Below are 17,217 nucleotides of genomic sequence, written 5' to 3' on the forward strand. Positions count from 1 at the left end.
AAGTATATTTACTAGTATTAGAAAAGAAAAAAAAAAAGACTTGCTTGTTTCACAGGAAAGAGAAGTCCTATTTGAAAACCACGAAAAGAGTTTGCAATACAAGGAAGAAATAAGTTTGACATTTCAGACTTTTGGCTGCTTCTTGATGTGTCATGTATTTTACTTCAATTAACTGTAAGAGATGTGCTGAGAAAGTCTGACCTGACATACTGTTTGATTGTAGAAATTTAAAAAAGCACATGGAAAAAGCGATTTCTGAAAAACATTAACAAAAAAAAAAATATCAACAACTTGCAAGAATTGCATTCCACAATCTTTCTCATGGGACCACTTGAGACTCTGGGCACTCTCTTTTTGTTTTCAAATTCATTGTATTTTATTTATGGTTTTTTTGGGGGAAGTGTTACTTGCATTGTTTTATAATTGTTTTATCTCTTCTTTCTTATGAATTTCTAGTGATAGTTCATATTTTGCTTTTCCCAGCCACACTGTTTTAGCACCCTTATTTTAATTTATTCACTTCCCATAAATGTTGCATTTCTATCCATTCTTGGAGAAGAAAAAAAAAAAAAAAAAGAGAGAAAGAACTGGAAACCAAGAGGACTGTTGTCATTTCAGAGACAGAAAGAACTCTCTTCACTAAGTGACAATTTCCAGGATGAGAATTTTCCCCTGTAGAATTGCTATATACACAGTGTGTCTTCTGTTAGCTAACTAACACTAAATGACACTTCAAGTGTCATTTAACTAATAAAAAGGCTTTCTAACTACTCACGGGAACACAAAAAGAATCCTGCAGTCATAACCAGTAATATTATTAGAGAATGGATGATTAGAACACCAAAGCAAGTGAACATTTTAAAGACAGTCATAGAAAACTTAACTCTTCAGGATGTGGAAGTGTTTGTTCATGCACAAATGCTCTTAAAATTATGAAGACTACCCAGAAGATGAAGAGTGCTATGATGCCTCTTTTTTGCAACTACAGCAAACCTTCAGACAAAACTTCAAAAGGCGTCAGGAAAATTGATATTTTCACGAGAGGTCAGTGATGCCTTCCAACCCAGTAGCCTGTCCAGAGAAATGCTAAAGAAATTTAGTTGTTTTCTAGGCCTCAGCTCGCAGGCAGAAGGACACATTGCTGTGTCTGTAAAAATGTAGGGACCAGCATCAAAAATGTCACATAAAATGTCACTATACTTAAGGACAATAACATGTATTTTTATTTTCTTCTTTTTCTGCAATTAACATGATCTTGAAAAAACATATCCTTCAGATTGTGGAAACAGTCTATCTTCACAAACACACTTCCCATGCATGAACCCCCTTAATGAAGAATTTAAGAAAGATTTAAGACTCTTTTCACCTTTACAGCTTAAAGTAGGAGGTTCCCAAGTTTCATTTGCAGTGCAGTATGAGAACTTTCCTTCATTGCTGTAAAACCCTTCTTGACACTCATAATGAACTGCACTTCCTGGTAGCATGCTGTAGTTCCCCACAATGTAGCCATGCTTCATTTCAGGAGGGGAGCCACATCCGATTTCTGCAAAGAGACTGGGTTGGAAGATCTCACAACACATAAATCACAACACTTGAGCACTTCAAAATTAGCTGAACTAGATGGTCACATCACAAAATACACCTTATCTGATGAATCTGAAAGGTTGCCAAAGCGGTAGAATATTAGATTTGAAGAATTGTCCTGGCCACAGTTGGAGTAACACAGGGAAGCAGTTATTGAGCAACACCTTTACTAACATACAGCTGGAGCCATTCACCAAAGATGAGACACGGCAATGGGACAGTGCTTTGTGTGGGCGAGTCTCATTACAGCAATGGCTGAATGATACTTCAAAATCAGAGGAAAATTTCAGGCCCCAATGCACAGCTTTATTTCCCTGTGCTTGGGAGAAGTGAAGCACTTTGCAGCAGATAAATTGAAAAGAAATATTCTGCCCCTCAAATACTTCACTCTCATTGAAATAGCCCGCATATAAAAGCTCCACTCCTCCAGCACATCTGCTTGGACAGGGCTCCCTTGTGCAACTCTGCAAGAAACACAATCGGTACAGACACTCCACCACAGAATATGGAGAGGCAAGTCAGTGAGATAAGAAGCAGGGTTATCAGCAATTCTGGCAAACAGAGCGGAGCACTCCAGTCAGAAAAACTGAGCAATTACAGGCTGCAAGCTTTACTGATGGTTCTGGCAATAATTCAGACATAAAAGCCGAATATAATTTAGGCAGCGCCCTCCACCTGGGACACCTGTGTTCATTATATACTCTGATATCCACAAGTTACACTGCTAGCAGTTTGCATCTGTGAAAACCGACACTAAAGACTTGCAAATTGGAAACTTGGTTTTGGTTATGGTTTCATTGTTATGCCAACATAAACAGAACCGTTTATTTATGCAGGAGGCGAAGCATGTAATAAATAGCTAAGTTGTTATTTTATTATTCCTCTCCCCTAGGCTTTTTTCATTCATCTATCCTCTCTTACTAGCTATTTAGTCTCTCTTCTCTTCCCCTTTATGTGGTGTGATTGTATAAACAACTGGATTACAACACACTTCCTTTCTACTCAGAAACTAACTACATTACTTTCAAAACATTATCAAGCTTCTCTGACTGCACATCTGTAGCACTGCTGAGAACGTGTAGGAATATCTGGTGTTGACTCTGGGATCCTGACATCACCAGAACAAACCAAATGCAAGAAAAAACATTATACAGCAAGCAAAGTCCAGAGAAAGGGTTTCTGCCCTGGAGAAGCACAGGCCAGAACAGGCACTACACTATGATGCAACATGTGATTTTATCTGCTAGCAAAATAGCATCCAAAGGCTCTTACCTTTGCACGAAACTGTGTTTCCATCTTGATGAAAAGAATGTTCTCCAGTTTCTAATTTATAGCCATCATTGCAGTAACACATGTAGCTTCCTTCAGTATTCACACATCTTGCATTGTGACCACACAACCCAGACTCCTCACATTCATCTATATCTAAAAATTCAGAGAAAAGTAGATGCACTACATAATAGGGCTTTTTGTTTTAATTAATTAATATACGGCCCAAGCTTAACTCTTCCATGAAGAGTTCTACATAGCTTCTCACAGCTCTTCTAGGAAAACAAAGGAGCTCATTATTGTCTCATCTTCAAGCATCTGGAAAGAAGACTGTTGCAATTTTGTAGCTAGCTATCTTCAGAATTACTGCTGGTTTACTTGATAAATAGTTTCCAAGGTTATATGCAGTTCAAACAATTCCAGAAAAATCCTGTATCTGGACATCTCTTGAACGGTTACAACAAGTCATCACTAACAAGGAACTGGCTAATATTCTACTCTAAACATAAAAATGACAACCTGGAGAATTTTAAGTATCATCCTATTTCATTACTATAGCTGCTGCTGCTTTTTCTGAAAAGATCATTGTTTGAATGAGACTGTGAAGCAATGATTTGTAACACAGCAGAGTTCAAAATGGAACTAATTCATAGCTGTTAGAAACCTGGATGTCAAACAAGTGTATGAAGAACAAAAAGTTCTTTAATATAGCATCAGAAAAGAAGTTCAACAGCGATGAGAAGAAAAAATTGTGCAGTAGCAAATTAAGTTCTGGATTTGTCATGTTCAGGATTCTTTGTGATGTTTACCTGTACAGTTCGTGCCATCATTGGGAATAAATGTCTTGTTGTTGTTGGAGGCTCGGTATCCATCAAGGCAAACACAGTAAAAACTTCCATGTGTATTGTGACACAGAGTATGATTTCCACAGATCTTGCTGGCTCCAATCTGGCACTCATCTTTATCTGTGAGTACATTTAAAAAACATCAGACAGAGATTAAGAAAAGGGAGGTATCCTTCCCTCCTCACTCATGCTCAAGTAACCAGACTTCTCCTTACTGATTTCCTTTATAAATTATTTGGGATGTAAATACTGCTGGTAAGCTGGAGAACAACAGAAATTGTTGTCCCTGGATGAAAATGTGAATAGTTTCGTGACACAGCTCAAGTTGATCAAAGAATCTAAGAGTTGCTGAAACCAGAGGGCCCTGCTCTCTCCTTCCACTCTTCCTTACGGTGTACACTGCAGAAGCTCATGGAACACCTGGGTGGGGGCAACCCCAAGCACAGCTGCAGTCTGGGTAGAGAATGGCTCAAGAGCAGTCCTGCTGAGAAGGATTTAGGGGTGCTGGTGAGTGAGAAGCTGGACATGACCTGGCCATGGGTACTCATAGTTCAGAAAGCCAAACGTGTCCTGTGCTGCATCCAAAGCAGCGCTGGCCAGCAGGGAAGGGAGGGGTGTGGGAGCCAAGACAGAGAGTACGGTGGATTTAATTAGCATAAGCAGTTTGATAACCAAGATGCCTTGGCAAGAACAAACTGAGCAAGAAGACTGGCAAGTTCAATTGAGGCGATGAAGAAAATTACAGGCTGGAGCACCTCTCCCACAAAGAAAGGCTGAAGGAGTTGGGGGTTGTTCAGACTAGAAAAGAGAGGCTCTGAGGAGATCTTATTATAGCCTTCCAGAACCTAAAGAGGACTTTCAAGAAAGCTGGAGACTGACTTTGGACAGCATCTTGTAGTTCTGCGACAAGTGGGAACTGCTTTAAACTGAAAGAGGACAGATTCAGATTTGGTATCATGAAGAGATTCGTCATTGTGACGGTAGTGAGGCACCGGAACAGGCTGCCCAGAAAAGTTGTGGATGCCTCAATGCTCCATCCCTGAAAGTGTTCAAGGCCATCTTGGGTGGAGCTCTGAGTAATTTGGTCTGGTGGAAACTGTCCCTGGCCATGGCAAGGGGGTTGGAACTGTGTGAATTTTAAGGTCCCTTTCAACTTGAAGTATTCTATGATTCTATGTTTTTCCTACAACGAGACACCTGAACTCTGTGCAGGATCCAGCAGCTGCCAGTGCTTTGTGAAAGAAGGGTAAGAGATGGAGAGGAGGAGATCGTTGGTGAAGGACCACCACGTTTAAGCACTAGTAAGCTACTACAGACACTGAGACAAAGCATTTGACATTGCTCTTTGAATCACATATTGATTTGTCACACGAGATAGTCTTAGAAGGACACTATCAGCAATAGTCACAAAATGTTAAACAACAATTCTGAACATGTAGAAGCCTTTTGGTGAGGAAAAACAATGCAAATATATTCCATGGGAAATTCTGACCATAGAAATGGGAAATGACCAAGTTTTTAGCATGCTTCAAAGAATTCTTTGAAATTATTTGAGAAGGAGCATTTTAGGAATTTACGGAGTTTATTTCCATTTTATAAACAGGCAGCCTACCTTGACAATGAGTTCTTCCATTGCCTACAAATCCATAATTACAGATACAAACACTTTTTCCTCCACTTTGCTGACATGTTGCATGAATGTGGCAAGTTGCACAGACATCGGGAATGGATCTGCCCACAATTGCTTTAAGGACAAAAAAACACAATTATTTTTTTTTAAGTACCTTACAAGTGGCATGGTAGGATAACCAGCACAGAATTCAAAGTGGAGATACAATCCAGATTAAAACACATTGGATAGACCACTAGCTAACTTGGAAACTTGTAGAAAAACCACAGCTATTGTATTAAAACACTAAAGATGAAAAATTAACAGAGAAAATTAAACAAATAATTATGCTGAGCATTTTTGTCCATCCTTCTCTTCTTTGACAACAATGAAAAGAGCTTTTCAGCAATCAGAAAGGTTTAGAAGTATATAGTATGTAACTCTATCCAATATAATTCATGTTTTCTCCATATGAATTTTTTCTCTTTATTTCTGTTTCCTCTGTTTTGTTGTGGTTTTCTTCTATTATTTACACATAGACATTTGGGATACTTATCAACCTGTTTGTATCATGTGTCAATATGGTAAAAATCTTATTCATAAAAATGTTGTGAATGCTGTCAGGAGTAACATTACTTACAGTAAAGTAATTCTAGAAATTAACTTTTATTAAAAATGCTTGAAAAGCACACAACCTAATTTACTATAATTTGATAGGGCTTTAAATATACATGAAATTAGAATAAAAATTAAATTTGTTCTCTTCTTTGTAGTCATACTTTCATGGCATTATGTTCACTTTCCTCCTTTTTTTGGATAAACTCTTTTTGTTATTACACATACCCTCACTTTCCAAATGATAAACGTCAGAATGGATAGATTTAATGTAGGCAAAGCATGCACATGCTAACGCCTTCTTACTTTTTAAAAGAACGAACTAACACTGCACAAGCTGCTGTCTCATGATGCTTGACACACAAGCATGGAATTTTTTACTTTTCTAAGATAGCTGAAATTGATAAGAACACTAACATCACTGTATATTTAGCATCTCTGACAAAATTTTGACTACTCTACAATGTCTAAATACATAACCATAACTGGAAGGAGAAGGCAACTGAACACTAGTATTATTGTATGCATCAAATTTATCACTGTGATAAAACTGGCCTTCCACATGCACACAGTTTGTTTTATTCACAGTGCATTTACACACATAAGTGCCTTAAGGCTGTGGGAAGTATCATAGATTCCTACTCCTAATTATCCATGCTTTTATATACTTGCGTGTGTGTTTCTGATAAGAACGGAAAACAAAAACTGTCAGCTGCCACTGCAGCCAACATAGACCAGAAAATTAAATTTACAAACAGCCACGGAGAGAACTTTCTCACGATACCTCAATCTCCTGATAAGACATGGGAGTTTCCTCCTCAGATTGCTGCTTCGGGAGATAAAAAACATGTTTCCAACCCCCACCTCCCCTTACTTCTACAGCTGACATTTTATTACTTACTCGTCCTTCACAACACACAATTTATCATGCCAGCACTACAGTCACCTCACTGTTTTGGTCCTACCCATACGCTCCCTCAGGTGTGGCTCCTGCCATGCCAAGGCCCGACACGAGGTCGCCGTCAGCAGGTGTCGAGGAGACACCGGCCAGCGTAAAGGACAGCACCCACCACGGCCACCATCGCCACCGGCACCAGGCGATGCCTGGGCACCATACCAGCACGGGCTGCCCCCAGCACCACCACCAAGGGCTGTCCGGCCTCCACCGCCAGCGCTGGCCGTGGCGGCAGGGCCGGCGCCCGGCTCCAGCTGACAGTCCCGCCGCCCGGCCGCACTCACCCCGCCGCCGCCCCGCGCACCGCGGCAGCACCAGCAGCACCAGCAGCAGCAGGAGCGGCCCTGGGGCCCGTCGGCCCCCCGAGCTCATGGCCCCGTCGGTGCCTCACGGCCCCGGGCCCTCAGCATGGTCCCTAGGGGCGGAGGGATTGAGGGAGGGCAGAGCCCTGGGGCAGGGCAGAGCCCGCAGCCACGGGCGGAGGGTGGCTAGTGGGCGGCACGCCCTTATCGCCTCCGCCGCGCCCTCGGATCCCCCCGGGGCTTTCACCCTCAGCAAGGCTCCTTTCCTCCTCGGCCCCGCTGCCCGCAAACCTCTCTATTTTCTTCCCCCTTTCTTATTTTCCCTTTTTTTTTTTTCCTTTTCCTCTCCTCTCTGGCACAACCCCTTTCCTTCCCCGGGACACCGCCTCTGCCCCGGCCAGGCAGGTGGCAAGGCTGATAAGGGCTGCTGCTGTCCATAGCCCCGGACGGCGGCAGAAACGGATGGTGGAATTATTTACGATTCCCAGGAAGGGCGGCTGGATGGACACACGCAGCTGTCACATCAGCCGTTCGGTGAAGGAAGCTGGTGCAGCCCTACACCGCTAGCCCTTAGTGTTTGAAATAAAGCTTTCTCACTGCAGGCCTTAGGCGCCGCTCAGGTGAATCCCCAAACCTCGGGTTTAGGCAGGACCAGTAGCGCTGCCTTAAGAGTTTGCTGCTGTAGAAGAGAAGTAATAGCCCTAGAGCTCATAGTCCTCATTTATGTCCATGAGCCTGCATTTTACAAAGCTGCATAAACTTTTCATCTACAAAAACAGTTGCCCAGTTACCACAACAGAGGAGTGCCAAGGTGAGGAATCGGGGAAGCCTAACACAAAGGTCGAATGAGGCATATCTGGGGACTCTAATAAGATTCCAGAAGTTTTGCTCGTGTGCTACGGTGGCTTTTCATTAATGTCCTTGAATGTTAACTCAGCCCAGTCCTCCATCACCACTGCAGTTAAGTGGTATAACCTGATCATTTACTGCTGTATTATAACAAACACCAAACTATCGGTATCTGATTTCAAGGCACATAAAACCCAGTTTCACTGAATTATCAACTTCATTAATTTATTTACAAGTGGCTGTCTTACAGGTTTCAGGGTTTTGGTTTGTTGTTTTTGGGGAATTTTTTGTTTGTTCTGGGTTTTATTTGCTTGGAAGTTTGTTTGGTTTTCATTTTTTAATTACTGTTCTGCCTACTTAACCATGTATATACTTTTAATCAGCTTCTGCTACACTTATTAATCTTGACCAGATTCTTCAACAGCAGCCAGTTACATACAAGTGATCCTACTTTTGGAAGAACACACTACAGATGTCATTACTGCATGTCTCTCCCTTAAAATGACTGAAATCAGAAGCATGCATTCTCAGTGGTGGTAAGTAGCTTATCATTATAAGGAATGGTTCAGAGAGCAATTGTTCTGCACAACATATTAAAATTATTTGGAAATTACAATTTTCTTTGGCAGCGTACTGTGTAGTAGACCTACTAATCACTGCAATTTCTATTCTTCCTTTCATAAAAACTAGCGGAAGCAACTTTTTATAATTATAAACACCTCATGCAGCAAACAGGAAAATATTTTTGGCACGAGGCCTGAAGAAATACATCATATTTATAAAGAGAATGAATTAAAAATTGTAATAGAAATATTCTTTAAAGAAAGCAACAAACGTGTATCAGCTGAAAAAAGTACAGGACCTTGACTGGAACTAACCTCCTTATTATGTTCCTGTCCATTGTGTCTCAGATAGACAAGTAATTGCTCTTTAAGACATACTTCAGAACCAAATAATTAAACTACACAAAGGCTACTTTAAATTCAATGCATGGACATAAGAAATAAGCGTCAAAAGATGTTGAGAGGTCATTTGTTCTGTTTTCTGCTCCACAACAAGGTCAACTATGATTCCTGACGTGCTTGTCTAACTTGCTTTTTATGCTGACAGTGGTGTAGAATTCACAGCATTCCCAAACAATCTCTTCCAGTACGTCAGGTCTGAATCCACCAGTGAGATTCATCACAGATCACTTCTGCCCTGAGGTCACCTGCCTAAGCCCTAGATAATTGGTACAGAAAGATAATTAAAGATTCAGGAGGGTAAGACAGACTAGTGTCCCAACATGCTGATCCTTAACATCTTGGGCAAATCTTGATTGTTTCACATAAAAATCTCTCTAATGAAAACACAGACTAATATCTACCTATAATTTCTGTTCCAGATATGATAAAAAAAATGATATTTTCCTTGTCAAACCTAAAGGAAGCCTTGTTTGTAATTACAGTATTTCCTTCATCCCTAACATTAAATTACCCAGAATATGTATGTACCGGTATTTGCTTCAATTTTTCTTCTTTGTGAAAAGAAAATAGTTGTGATGGTCAAAGTAAATTCATCCAGAGATGCTTGGAAGTTTCCTGTGCATTTTCAGCTTGCAAGTGTCTACATGCCGATAATTGAAAATCAGAAGGGCAAGCTGGATTAAACATCTCCTCAGCCATCTGCATTTTGTATTGCTCTCCTTTGCAGACAATGAATATCACCATGTCATCTAAATCTCTTTGGTTTTTTTCTCCTAAGGATTTTTGGCATAGGTTATACTGCTTATTTTGATACATGAAGACAAAATATTTGATACTAATAGCTCTTTCAGCAAACACATTTTTAAAAACACAACATACATCTTCAGCCTGAGTGAATAAATGTTATTTCATCCTTGTTAACAGATCACACAGCTATTCATAGTGCAATTGCATTCTCAAACAGCTTGCTATCAAGTACTTCTTTCCAACTGGCAATGAAAAGAGTAACTACAGCTTGATGGAAAATTCCTTGTATCTGAATTCTGTCTCTCTTGCCTATTTAAAATTAATCAAATTAACAACTTGTTTCTGGTTACCCATTTTGTACCCAGAATGAGACACCAATTGTTGAAAATAACTCAAAATTTCAGAAATAACTGAAAAAATTGGTGAACCCTCTTCAGTTTCTATTGAAAATGCTTCAGTAAATATTGTGCAGAAGTAAAGCAGTATCTTGTATGTTTTTTTTTTTAAAGGAAATATTATCACTCAAGTTGTTTGCAGCATTTGTGTCTGTACTCTCAGGGTGCCTATGCCACTGTCTCATCTCCTAGCAGATTAAGTCAAGATGAAAACGTAAATGAGATTTTCTGCAAAAAGCATTGGATACTTGAATTTGAACCTTAAATATTGAATGCTTCTATACAATTTGCCTAGAGAATAGGCCTTGGATGTAACATATGTCAGAGTATGCCCTGTACATCCCATAACAAGGGCAGAGTAGGTGATAAAGCCTGCTGACAGTTACTGCTAATCAGAAAAGCAGCTCTCCAGAGCAAAAGGGCTGCTATCTGTGGGTTTTAGCATAGGAGACCAAACTGGGCTTTGCCACAAACCCACTGGGAGCTTTGATAAGATAACCCCTCTCTGCCTCTCTTCACTCTCCCTCCCACTTAGATGTGTCACTGGGATAGTATTCCTACATAAGTGTGTATGGTGCAACACAACCTCTGGTAGAAGCTTTCATGCCACAGCAGTCTGCCCCAGTTCTTAGACCTTTTTAAGCCACAAGGACTTAGTGTATATTGGTTTATGGGGGTGTCCTAGTGTTGTCAGATCTTGGAATGTCATCCAGAAATACTGCTGATAGCCACTGCTTCTGATTGTTTCATGCTATGTCTTTTTGAGGGTTGTGCTGATGGAAGACCATAGTTAGTTAGGACAGAGGCAGAAACGCACAAAGGAAAAGTTCAGAAAGGAACAGTAACAGCACCCTCTTCATACATTTAAAAAAAATAACTAACTAAATAAAAAGCAATATTGTGATTTTTTTTCAGCTCCAAGTAGATGAGCAGATATCTTTTCCTTTCAGATCCTAAAATATCTGCTAAAATCTGAAGAGAAAGAACTTGGCAACAAGATTCATGCTTTCTTCTCTGCCAGGCTTCCCAAGCTCACCCACAGGGGTGTTGGCCTTTCTATTGCAGCTGCATGAAACTTTATAACAACTTGTCAATAAGGCAAAAATTTATGACAATATTTTTGATAGGTACAGGAAAAAAATCCAAATCCCGCTGACTGTACAATTATTGTTGTATTATCCTTCCCTCACCATCATCTTTGCTGTATTTATGGGCAAGATGAGTCTAAAAGTGAGTGTAAAAACATTACATGGGAAGTATGGCAACTTGTCAAATTATATTATCTATGAAGGTAAATTCCATATTTGTGTCTTACAAGTTCCTGGCCATCCTGTCTGAACACGTTCCTGTGAATCTGCTTTAGCAGGGAAGTTGAACCAGATGATCTCCAGAAGTCCTTTCCAACCCCAGCCATTCTGTGGTTCTGTAACCAGAGATAATAAACCAATAATAAACCATTCTGAAGCTATTCAGGCAGCTGGGGATTCTTTTGCCATGGCTTCTTTATCTATGGACCAATTGTATTTTGTCACCAGGCAATCTCAGATTTGCATCAACACTGTGCATTGGGAAAGAAAAGGAAATCTAGTAACCAAACCTTTCATAGTAAATACCTCAACCTTCACTCTCTGAGTTGTTCTGTAAGCAATTAAACTTTTACATGCTGTTTATCGAGTTTAAAGTAGCTGCTTTTACCTCAATTAGAAAGTACCTTAAATTACTATATTTTTAGACCCCGGGAATACAAAGCCAGCAGAATTAGTTGGATTTTAGATTCATAAAATTATGCATTCATTGGCATTAAAAAAAGAGGGTCTTTTTGTTTTGTTACAAAATCAGCACAAGCTCTGCTCTTTGATCTTGGAAAATTAAATTAGGTGTAACTATTATTTCTACATTTACTGGCAATCAGAGGAGAAATGCACCCTGGGTGATGGCATTTCTACGTTGTTATAAATTGTAATAAAGACTTAAGATTGGCATTTCTATGGAAATAAAACGCCACCTAGTCTTTTTATTTTCTTTTTCATTCGAATTGCAAAGCTGAAAGCCCTATTTACCTTCAAATGGTATCTGCAAGAAATCAAGTTTGTTTTACAATCACAGAACCACAGAATGGGAAAGGTTAGAAGGGAGCACTGGAGGACGCTGATCCAATCTCCCTGCTCATGCAGGGTTATCTCAGAGCACATGGCACAGGATTCCATCCACATGGTTCTTGAATATCTCAATTGAGGGAAACTTCACAAACAGTCTGGACAATCTGTTCCAGTGCACCGTTCCTCACACTGTAAAGAATTTCTTTCTTATGTTCAGGTGGAACTGTGCATCATTTTCTGCCTTTTGTCCTATTTCTTGGCATCACTGAGCAGAGCCTGGCTCCATCCTCTCGACACCCTCCCTTCATATACTCATAGACATTGAGGAGGTCCCCTCTCAGTTGGTTCTTGTCAAGGCTGAACACACCAACTCTCTCAGCCTTTCCCCATAAGAGAGACGCTCCAGTCCTTTGATCACCTTTGTTGCCCTTCACTGGACCCGCTCCATGTCTCTCTGAGGAGCCCAGAACTGGACACATCACTGCAGGTGAGACCTCACTAGGGCTGAGCAGAGGGGCAGGATCACCTCTCTGGACCTGCTGGTTGTTCTCCTCCCCATGTAACCCAGGATACCACAGGCCTGCTTGGCCACAAGAGCACAAGGGCTCATGAACTTTCCATATAGCAGAAAAACTTGACCTTCAAATAATGTAACCCCGCGAGAACTAAATATGACTAACCATTTAGGCCTGCACGAGGCTGAGAAATCTTTTCTTGCTATGTGCTACATGAATCCACTGTCAAATTACAGTTACAGATTTTTTTATTTTATACCCGTTTGATGCACAACCAGATGCACACCGGAGGTTTTAAACTTTGACTGAAGGTACAGGCCCATCATTTGGAGTGTAAGAAGTTATGTATATGTCAGTTTAGAAATGTGGTTGTTTAGATTGGATCCTAGTCTTCAAAAGGGACAGAATCAAGATTATTCAAAAGGATTCAAAATTTACATCAAGCATCTTAATCAAGCCCGGTGTTTCTAGGCAATTGATCTGCAAAGTTACCAGCAATTTTCCTGTTAGATTTCGTGAGACAGCAAGTGAGCGAGATATCCCAGGCAAGACAGGATGCTGCTGCTAACATCTTATGGTCAGGCCCTTCCATAGTAACCTCTTCCTTATCTATTTTCCTGTTGATGAATGGCAACAATGACCTAAAAATATTTTTGAAGGGCCTTGATTAAAATCATATGCATTAAAATAACCTAAATGAAAAATGCAATCTTCCCATATTATAAAACTGGGAGAAACTAAGCCCTGGAGAATAAGCAGTTTGTGTAAAAGCTAGAGATACACAGTCATTGAACAACTTCCTCGAAGAAAAATTGTTCACTCAAATAGCATAGTTCTGCACTGGTGAATAAAGAGCTCCACAAAGAGTTCTAATAAGTCCTTGGGGAATCTTACAGGCACATATAGCATGCCTTGAAGGAGAAATTAACTCAGGCCATCTTGTATCAGGCAGGCTGTAACAAGCAGTGCCAAACCAGAGCAGAAAAAAAGACACGTATACATAACAAGTCTTAGCATCAAGAAGTGTGGTGTTCATTAACCTTTGTGTCTCTGTGGTTGAATCAACATGGAAAGATCTAATGCTTAAAGAGCATAATGCATAGTTATTTACTGTTGAAACAAACACATTCAAAAATGATGGACTTAATTGTGAGAGGTCTGCTACCAAAAATCTTTAACCAGTTCAGTATATGATAGACCAATGAAGGCTCTGAGAAAGAGGATAAACTTGTTGAAACACAAAGACCAACAGTATAAACCCTGTGTGCTTTTGAAATGATAATTAAAGCCCCAGCAAGACAGAATTTTAAGCTGTTCAGTCGTAATGAGAACATACACACAAAAAGGAAAAGAGCATGTCATCCAACCAAACATCATGTATGAAGAAAAGTAAAGAAGCCACTTTCAGTTAATAGATATAAGACATTACTTGGGTAATAAACTTTTTAGAAATGTATTGTGACCTTAAATAGAAAAACTGCTTTCAGAGCTTTTCAAAATGGGGAACCTTAGTTACACAATTCACAAGATACTTCAAATCTGATGACCAGATGAGTCAAATTCTGCATATACAGAAATGACATTTTGCTGAAGGTACTGTATTGCTGCTATTAAATCTCACATTGCTTTTGGACAATTTAGCCATAGGAGAGAATTGGAAAAGGGAAGAAAAATAAAGAAAGAAAGGTGGTCAGTAATGCTGAAAAGTGAGCCAGTAACACTGCCACGTTTTTTGGTAAGAACTAAACTTGACAACTTCAGATTTTTATAAGAAGTTTTTAATTAGAAAAGAACCCACAATCCTCCTTTCCAGCACTCACCCACATTGCATTGACTAAAATAGACCATGGAGCTACAGACAGTTATTCCCAGATCATCAACAGAGTTCATAGTACTGAAAAGCAGAGTTATCCTAATTTCTTTAGCCTTTGTCATTTTTTTGTGTTGAGATCATATTTGTTTTAAAAAGAGCTTCAATTTTATTTTTACAGGCAATACTTACTGAATATATTCTCTAGGTGTGTGCTAAGCAGCACCATAGCAGGGTAGAAATGGAAGCTGTATCCAACCACAGAGCTGTAAGCCTGCAGTATTATGCAATATCCTTCAGTCCACTGTAATTTAAAAAAAATTTCCAAGCATTGAGCAATGTGGCTTTGCAGATCAAGATGGGCTCTAAGAGAGAAAAAAAACATAGAAATACCTCAGTAAAAACCCTTACAGACCCTTCATTGTACAAACAATATGCATGCACAAGGGAAACAGTTCATGTAATCATAGAACAGTGTCACTTGGAAGTGGCTTTAAAGATCATATAGTTTGATCTGCCTGCCATGGGCAACACCTTCCACCAGACCAGGTTGCTTAAAGCCCCATCCAATCTGGCCTTGAACACTTACAGGGATGGGAAATCCACAATTTCTCTAGCCAGCCTGTTCCAGTGTCTCACCACCCCCACAGTAAAGAAATTCTTCCTAGGATCTAATCCAAACCTACTCTCTTACAGCTTAAGGCCATTTGCTCTTGTCTTACTGCTCTTGCAAAAAATCCCTCTCCAGTGTTCTTGTATCTCCCTAAAGTGCACAGCTAGAAAAACACTTTACATAGTAGATTTAATGGAGGAATTACAGAAGGTATACTTTGCTTCCATTAAAAGCTCTGATTCTCAGAGAAAGACAAAGTAGCAGTACTTAAAGCAGATTGGAAACAAAGCACAGGACCTAAAAGTGTTACCCTGATGAACTGTCTGAGACTAGCAGCAAATACTGTGGAAGAAGAATGATCACTAACTTGAGATTAAAGTATTACTCTCATTGTAGGAGCTTTTTTGGAGTCAGGCAACTCATACTGCTACCTTGGCACTAGCCTAAAGACATTTGTTCTCATTGTCACTGGACTGTTTCTCTCAGGTTTTCTTTGCAGTATCTGAGATGAGTTTATGGTCAACAGCAAAGGCATTGGTCTGGAAATGGTCTCTGGGATGACTCACTTTCCTGAGGTCTCTTCTTCCCTCTGCCTCTACCCCCCACACCTTCTCTCACCTACATATTCTACCCCAACTTCTGCTTTCATTATCATTTGTTTAGACATCCTTGTACTCACCTGCTACACGCCAAACAACTCAAGTACAAATATCTCAGCACAGTTAAGAAAATGCACGTGTGAATTTTTATTTTATTTTCAAAGTATACCATTATCTTCTTTCCACCTCTGTAAATGGGTGAGCCATGGGGCTATAAAGCAATCTTTTGGGATTGATCGAAACCATGCCAGAAATTAGATGCTGGCAACTTGACTAGTTACTGCCCTTTCTCTTTCAGCTTGCAAGTAACAAATTCGGGTACCAAAATTTTACATCTGTGCTATTTCAAAGTTGTATTTAATTTTTTATTTTCCAAGATGGACACTTATAAAAACTGCTTAAGGAAAAAAAATTACTGTGATTGTATTGCAGGGTTAACAACAGGAGACAAGAATACAAGATGTGATTTATTGTTTGGTTAAGGAGTAATGGGAGAAGACAACAGTCGGGAATTTCACTTTCTCACACATTCTCAGGCATACTTGGTCAAAAAATAAGAAGCCAGATTATGGCCACCAAAAGCTACCTGTTTCCCCAGAATTCTCATCAAATATTTAAGTATCAAGGACAAAATCAAGAGTTACAATTTCATAGCTAACCTTTGGAGAATAAGCATTTTGCTGAATTTTGCTGCTAGTCAGTCAGAAATGAATCAGATTTTTCTACCTACAAAACCATCTACACTCAGAGATTGGTAATAGCATAATTTACCAGGTGGCAGACAATTAAATCCTTGCCAGACTGGCTGAAAATTTTAGTTCAGAAAGAGGTGCTGCACTCCCCTCATATTTTTATCTATGGTCTGAGACTATTATCTGTTTACCATCAATCCTGAATTTTGGATGCGAGAATAAGAGGGTCTAAATTAGTGTGGTGCAACACAGAGAAAGACAGACAAAGGAGTATGAAAGAAAAGCAACCAACAAGACAGTTGAGAAACAGGAAGCTGAAAGCAGACCGTCTTTTTAAGCTCCTATTTACATTTTTTAAATCTTTGTGCAAAGGATGTGAATTTCAATCCTAGGACTAGAAAAGAGTACAGCATGGTAAAAGATAAAAGAATTCTCACTGATAGGGCCCCAAGTCTCCCATCACTGAAGCCTCTCATCCCTGTCTCAAATAACAGAACAGTCATCAACTACGGTATTGGTTTAGAGCTGTAGAATATATTTCCATCCTACTAAAAAGAAGAATTTCGGCCCTGCTCAGGAAAAGGTTTAGGTGCTGCTGACTTTCACTTCTTGCTGAATATGTATATTAACTCTCTTAAAATACTTTTGATATGGAAAGATTCTGTTCAGATGCCCATGTATGCTGATGGAAAAAAATAGAAAATTAGATGTTATTAGCTGCACAGTTATAAGACCAGAAGAAACCCGAAGCAAT

The 17,217-nt window shown here is 39.8% G+C and overlaps 1 protein-coding gene across 15 annotated transcripts in view; it reads right to left on the reverse strand.

The window, feature by feature from the left end:
* The window catches only part of SUSD1 (sushi domain containing 1), a 50,054-nt gene extending 32,955 nt beyond the window's left edge, over window positions 1-17,099 (reverse strand). For 10 of the 15 annotated variants that reach the window (XR_015799564.1, XR_015799560.1, XR_015799561.1 and 7 more), the window contains exons 1-6: window positions 14,752-17,099; window positions 5,311-5,442; window positions 3,663-3,818; window positions 2,857-3,009; window positions 1,367-1,543; window positions 202-255 (exon numbers count right to left, since the gene is read on the reverse strand). Coding sequence is in view for 10 of the 15 variants with exons in the window: in XM_088156791.1 (XP_088012917.1) it covers window positions 202-255; window positions 1,367-1,543; window positions 2,857-3,009; window positions 3,663-3,818; window positions 5,311-5,442; window positions 14,752-14,944 (865 nt within the window). In the remaining 5 variants the exon portion in view is untranslated. Of the gene's footprint in view, window positions 1-201; window positions 256-1,366; window positions 1,544-2,856; window positions 3,010-3,662; window positions 3,819-5,310; window positions 5,443-7,161; window positions 7,383-14,751 lie in introns of those variants that run through there. The other 5 variants (XR_015799562.1, XM_088156783.1, XR_015799563.1 and 2 more) reach the window with 3 other exon arrangements.
* Between the last annotated feature and the right edge of the window lie 118 nt (window positions 17,100-17,217).

Source organism: Sturnus vulgaris, chromosome Z, assembly GCF_052056855.1.
Source record: "Sturnus vulgaris isolate bStuVul1 chromosome Z, bStuVul1.hap1, whole genome shotgun sequence".
Lineage (NCBI taxonomy): Eukaryota > Metazoa > Chordata > Aves > Passeriformes > Sturnidae > Sturnus > Sturnus vulgaris.